The sequence below is a fragment of the Gekko japonicus genome, unplaced genomic scaffold, assembly GCF_001447785.1.
Source record: "Gekko japonicus isolate JY-2015 unplaced genomic scaffold, Gekko_japonicus_V1.1 scaffold212, whole genome shotgun sequence".
Classification (NCBI taxonomy): domain Eukaryota; kingdom Metazoa; phylum Chordata; class Lepidosauria; order Squamata; family Gekkonidae; genus Gekko; species Gekko japonicus.
This window is the reverse complement of record NW_015161953.1, coordinates 309,979-316,432: the sequence shown is the minus strand read 5'-3', so window position 1 is coordinate 316,432 and position 6,454 is coordinate 309,979. Positions and strand designations below refer to the sequence as shown.

General features: G+C 40.5%; 1 protein-coding gene across 1 annotated transcript in view; it reads left to right on the top strand.

Moving 5' to 3' along the window:
* The window catches only part of DOCK2 (dedicator of cytokinesis 2), a 556,464-nt gene that overhangs the window by 546,033 nt on the left and 3,977 nt on the right, over positions 1 to 6,454 (top strand). Inside the window, exons 48-51 of the mRNA XM_015429463.1 lie at positions 262 to 389; positions 1,527 to 1,701; positions 3,731 to 3,851; positions 5,725 to 5,867. Of these exons, the coding sequence (XP_015284949.1) occupies positions 262 to 389; positions 1,527 to 1,701; positions 3,731 to 3,851; positions 5,725 to 5,867 (567 nt within the window). The remainder of the gene's footprint in view (positions 1 to 261; positions 390 to 1,526; positions 1,702 to 3,730; positions 3,852 to 5,724; positions 5,868 to 6,454) is intronic.

Genomic DNA, 6,454 nt, shown 5'->3' with positions numbered 1-6,454 from the left:
CCAAGTAAATGAACACAAATCATTCTTCCCAGTTTTATTTTCTCAAAACAAGCTGATTATTTTCTATTGCATTGTAAATTCTGCAGCAAAGATGAGCTAAAAAGGAAACAAAATCAAAGGTTTCTTATTTTCTGTTGGATCTGTACCAGTTTATAATTGTACATTCCCCCCCCCCCTTTCCACTGGGTCAGATGAGCAAAGACGAACTGCCTTATGCTAAAAAAAATTCAGTGTGTTTCTCTTTTTGTATCTTCTACTAAGCCGGATTTTGATGACAAGAGAGTGGGTCGGCCAACATCTGTGCTGAGATCATATCGTCAGATGTCTATTATTTCAATGAGCTCCATGAATTCAGACTGTGCTACACCCAACAAGATTCCTTTAGAAAGGTTAGTTCTGTGTTAATCAGCTCTCCCTGAGGTGGACAGGGATGTGACAGCAAAGTTGTTCTAGAATGCTAAACAGTAGTCATCATTCCATGATTCAATACTGAACAATTCCATTTTAAATGGGTTTCAATTTCTGTTGATAAAAAGATAGTATCTGAGCACTAGTCTCAGCTGAGATAAGGAGGAATTTAATCTTTTCACTTGCTTAAAGCAAATGGTTCTAAAGCAAAGCTATTTTTAAAATTAGCAATGCCAGGGTGATTAACTGGTTAAAACTGAGGATTTTTTCATTGTCCTGCCAGGGTTTCTTGGTATTTACATTGCAATCCTAAGGAAACTTACACCCTTCTACATCTATTGTCTTCCATGGATTTAGAGGGGCATAACTCTGTTTAGGATTACATTGTTATATTGTTTTTAGGGGTACCAACCACATCCAAGAATAATGTAAAACAAATGGCATGTGTGCTTATTTCAGAATTAAGGTATAAGAGCCTTACAACCATTTTCCAAATGTGGGGATTGCCTTGCTAGATTTCTTTTCCACCTATCTTAAGACACTAATGTGTCTAGAAGGGCCTCTTTATGCATTATGGGGTTCATAGGATGGGTGCAGAGCCTCTGTCCTTTCTTACAGTCAGACATGAGTTGCAGATTCTCCTCAGTTACCATGCATGTGGTGCCTGATTTGGACTGTGACTGTGGCATACATGGAGAAGGGACTTCATCTTTCCCTCCACACCAGTTTTCTTGAAGCAACTTCTGAAGTATCTCAAGTACCTTTTTGCCCCAGAAGTACTTAGAGTAGGAGTTTCTTCAGACTTCTTTTTCTAAGCCTTCCCTAACATGATGAGCAAGCTCCTCTAGTTAAACCTAAACTCTTCAGCCTGTTCTGTCCATTTCCTTTCACCTAATTTCACGTTGCTTCAAAAAGGCTACACAGTAAGCCACTTTGCATAACCTGTTATGATCTTCATTCTCTGTCCTCATTTGCTGCAATCCCAGGAAACCTCATACGGCGTTTCTCTTATGTAATAGGTCTGCAGTGCAGTACAGGTTGGAACTGTCTTTCAACATAGGTAGTATTAATCCATTGGGAGTGTAAGAGAGCTTTATCTCAATTTACATCTTCTGCAGTTTTGAACTGGAGGCCATGTCACCAAAGGCAATCAAGTCAGAGTCAGCGGAGAACGTACGCCTGATAGGCACCCTGCCTGAGGTTAAGATGAGGAAGCAGAAGCAAAGAGCAAAGAGAAACAGTGCCGTGTTGCCAGATGAGAAAGCAGCATCAGAACTTCCTGATATGAAATGTGTATGTATTGTCCTAAAGTACTGTATTAACAGTCCTGAAGTACAAACTGTCAATCTCATATTGGCCATGTATCTTCTGGAGGAGATATGTCCTTTTAAAATGTTTTTGAAAAGCATGTTTTAATGCAAGATGCAGCAGATCACTTACGCAAATGGGGGAACGTTCCTAGCAGTACATACAAAGGAAGCCATTTCAGAAGTGTAAGTATGGCAGTACAATTACAGAGGCTAGGAATCTAGTCTGAACCAGCACTTTTGGTGGCTGGCCAGGGGCAGATGGACTATTTGGTGGGAGGTTATCCTTGTGATCCAGGGAGAAGTAGCTGGCTGTGGTTCCAGGATCTGTGGTTCCAGCTGGGGCCTTTCAAGAGGAGGAAGGTGTGCACATTATGAAACTTGTTAAATAAAAAATCTTGTTAGGATGTTGTAAGTTTGCAAACTGTGCTTTATCAAGAGTGCCAAGCTGAAGACTAAATCATTGGCACCTTTTTTGTTTACCATCTATCATTTGAGCACTTTGATCACACTAATATATCATCAACCTGTGTTATATAACTTGCACTGCACGATTTTCATATCATCCCTGGGAACGAAATGTTTTTGAGTTTTTAAAAAAGCAATGTCATTAAAGCAAAACCAAAAACCATTCAATAAAAAAGAGCCCTGTCTAAATAAAGATGGGAAGAATTGCTACTAAGAACACAGAGTTAGTTCCCAGAACATAAGCAGTTTAAGGAACTATCAAAAGGTCATCAGCCTAATTCGTTGCTCACCCCAGGGGTAAATTAGTTCTCCTATGTGGTTGTATACAATGTAAAACATGTAACTTCAAAAGTTTTAAATCTTAAATAGCTGCTTCTTGTGCCTGCTGAGATCAGAGTTTACAATTATCATTTTTCTTTATAGTACTTCATGGCATAAAAATGGCTAAAACTAAACATGTGCAAACCAGACAGATGAGGAATAGATTCTGAATGTTGTGAGGGTCTCAAACCATGGTTGCATATTCTGGTTTGATGGAACCTAGTTAACTGGTGTCTGAATGATCATACCAACCATAGTTAGTTTAATTAAGCCCTGGTTTTGCATGATGTAAAACATGAACCATTACATCACTGTGAATTTTTTCCTTGGTGGCTTTTCTTGGAGTGAACATTCTGACTCACAATCATACTATATTAATTTTAGCCCACAACTATTTCATCATCCATGTGGTTGGTACCACGTCTGAGAGCTTTTTATTGGGGTATTCACTCTCCTTTAGTATGCCATCATTTGGCTAAAACGTAACTGTTGCCAATCCATAAGAAATATTTCTGATTTTTCTCTTCTCATGAATTGTTTGCCAACAAAAATGTAAGCAACATTTCCCTTTTCCAGAAGAACCAAATCCCACACCCAGACTCCCCTCCGCATGTAAGTAGACTCAGAACACATCAAAGCTGGATATATTTAGAGTATACCAGTTTTAAAAATATATATGAACAGTACATAGTTAAATGGAAAGTGGATCCCTTGTATCTGTAAACTAGAAAAAGGAGTGCCTGTCTTTAGGTGTAGAATAAACAAGCCATCTAGAGCCCAAACTCCTACAAACCTTTTCTTCATCACTGCCCTTGGGCAAATCCCTTTGGCTTCAACAGCACGTGTACAGAAGTTCCCAGTGGATGTTGGGAACTTAAAGCACAGTTCACAGTCTGCTGAATTCAGTTGAAAAATTTCCACTGATTTGGATCTCTTCAGATTACATCCCTTGCTAACTCCTTAGTTTAACTGACATTTAGATACTAAATTGGAAAGTGTTACTTTTTTTTTTGGTAGTCATGTCAGGAGAGTTTTGTTTGTGAGAAGCCATATTTCATGACTAGTGTACCATAAAATAACTGAAAATGATGTTTGTCAACACAGGGCACACAATCTGGATATAGTAGTTTTACCCCATATGTATTCTTTCATAACAACAGTTAAGATTGGATAATTCACTTTCTGAGTCTGGGCACTGTTGCAATTTTGTTATTGTTACCACACAGCTGTCAAGAAAATATGAATTTATGAGTGCCACCAACCTTTCTGAACATCTGGCTGTTCCTCAGAAAACATCTGTTCTCAAGCAAATGAGCTTTGCCAGCCGTTCAATGCCAACTATACCAGGTAAACTGATTATGAAGAGAGAATGGAATCTCTGCTCTTTTGCTCTGCCATTAATTAAAAATAAATAAAATTGACTCCTTCTGTTCTCTCCTTTATTTAAAAAAAACTAAGGTTTTTATCTTTCAGAATGGACCTTGTCTTGTGTAGGTGAATACAGATAACATAAGAGGTATATTTAGCACGTTGTGGCCCCGGATCAAATATTTTCATTGGTTGCCAATTTATTAGTGATTATATTATCCTCAATATTTAAATCTGTAAAGATCACAAGCTCTCTAGTTTCATAAAGTTATCAAGGCGTATCTTGAATGAAACATGCACACAGGCAAACATACTGAGGTGCCCTTGTAGTTAAAATACATACAAACTCATACTTCTTTCCCCCCTTAATATTTCTACATCAGCATCTGCAACAAAGAATAAAGCCAGTTTGGTGTAGTGGTTAAGTGCGCAGACTCTAATCTGGGAGAACCGGGTTTGATTCCCCACTCCTCCACTTGTACCTGCTGATGTGACCTTGGGTCAGTCACAAGCTCTGGCACAGCTGTCCTTGAAAAAGAGCAGTTCTCTCAGCCCCACCCACCTCACAGGGTGTCTGTTGTGGGGAGGGGAAGGGAAAGGAGTTTGTAAGCCACTCTGAGACTCCAAGAGAAGGGCGGGGTAGAAATCCAATCTCTTCTTCTTCAAAAGTACAGGGTAATTATGTTACTGACAAGGGGAGATCATGGTGGAAGCTTATTTCATTTATAATATGCCTTTTATAGAGAGGAAAGTACCACAGTAAAGGCAAACTTTCTGTGTTAAACTGCCACACAGCCCATTACATACACCATACTTGATTATGGGAGGTTCTCCAATGGACTGTCTAGTGGTTTCTCTCCAACATATAGAGCATCTAAATATTATATGAATATCAGGCACATGAGGCTGTATGATTGATCATGCTGCATTCTCGGATGCATTCATGGCATTGCCTTGAGAGCTGGACATGCCTTCATTAGATTAGCTGAGGCCCTTTTTCTAGAAGTGAGAGAGACTGATCTGATAAACTTTCCTGATCACTGTATACCGAGAACAGAAACTATGAGAGACAAGAGTCTTTCTTCCCTTGCAGTCTCAATGAGGAATGAAGATCTACTGAGTAAAGAACTATTTTTCCTTAAGGAACCTTTTTGAGCCTGTGGGCATCTTTGGAATTTTGATAGGGCGTGGTGTATGGCTGCCCCAAAATGGCTGCCAAAGGAGGTGGAGCAAGCCACAAAATAACTGCCATAGTTTACCTTCAGTCACACAGTGAAGATCTGTGTGCTATGGTGGCAGCTACTGCCAAAGCAATGTTTTTTAAAATCTGTACAGCCAATCAAATCTCCAGTGGCCAATCAGACGCCTTGCTGGGCAAAAGTCTCACCTGGCCCTGGCACTTTCTAAAAACTCTTAATGGATATCAGGAAAGATATTGGTGGGCACCACAGGCACCACGTTGGGGACCCCTGTACTACTTAAACCTAATGCTCACTAGGCTTTGAGAAGAAGGCTAGACTCCTTCTCCCTGTCAGCTACATTTCTATGTGAAGGGATCTTTTTTTTTTTGCATGGAGGAAGGATGTTGAATAACATGAACCTCAGGCTGGAGTCTAAAGTGGTACAATGCAGTCACAGGTTTACCATTTCAGTGAGAACTAGGACTCAGATGTAGTATTTGGGATTGCCTGTTAATTACACTGCTCAGTTGTTACCAGAAATCTGTCTCAGGAAAGCTGATTTCATCTTATGCTACATTTTCTCTATGCAAGCATTCAGATTTATTTTTCCAAATTAATTAGTTTGAACTCTGCCTTGCTCCTTGATCATGAATGTGTGTGCTGTTTTAAAGGGATGACACTCTCAGTGTGCTACCCATCACCTGAAGATCCAAATGCATCACAGAGAATGAGTCAATTGAGCATTCCTCCTGTCTTGGAACTAGACCGGAAAACTATGAAGAAGAAGAAAGTGAATCAGTACTTCAAGACAAAAGTAAGTGATAATGTTTCAGGTGCCAGTGATCTAATAAATTCAGGAAGCTGAAATGAAATATCCAGTGCTAATGGGGGAGGGGGCTGCATCAAAATGAAATGTGAAGATGAGGCCTCCATACACAAAGACCAATGTCCTGGTCATATTCCTGACCTTGTATATATTTTGGCCCATTCTGCATCTAGCATTCGCTCTGTTGTTTTACCAAACCCACACTGGAAAAGAAAAAGATGCAGCTCAAAATCACATTCAAATACCTTGGGCCAACCCAGTACTGAATGCAGAGTTACCTCTGAATGGCCATAAAATGGCCATAAATCTATGCAGACACTTCCATAAAACCGAGAGATCAAAGGAAGCAGGGGTCATTTTGTAGAAAAAGAGCTAGGGGGACTCATTAGCATAACTCATTAGCATATGCCACACCCCCTGACATCACCGGAAGTGTGTCATAAGGCCACACACACCGCCCCCAACGGTCCCGGCCGCCACCGCCGGCCTTGCAGGTCCACTGCCGAGCCCCATGAGGGGCCCAGCAGTGGACCTGCAAGACCGGCGGGGGGGGGAGGGAAGACCCGCGCAGCGCA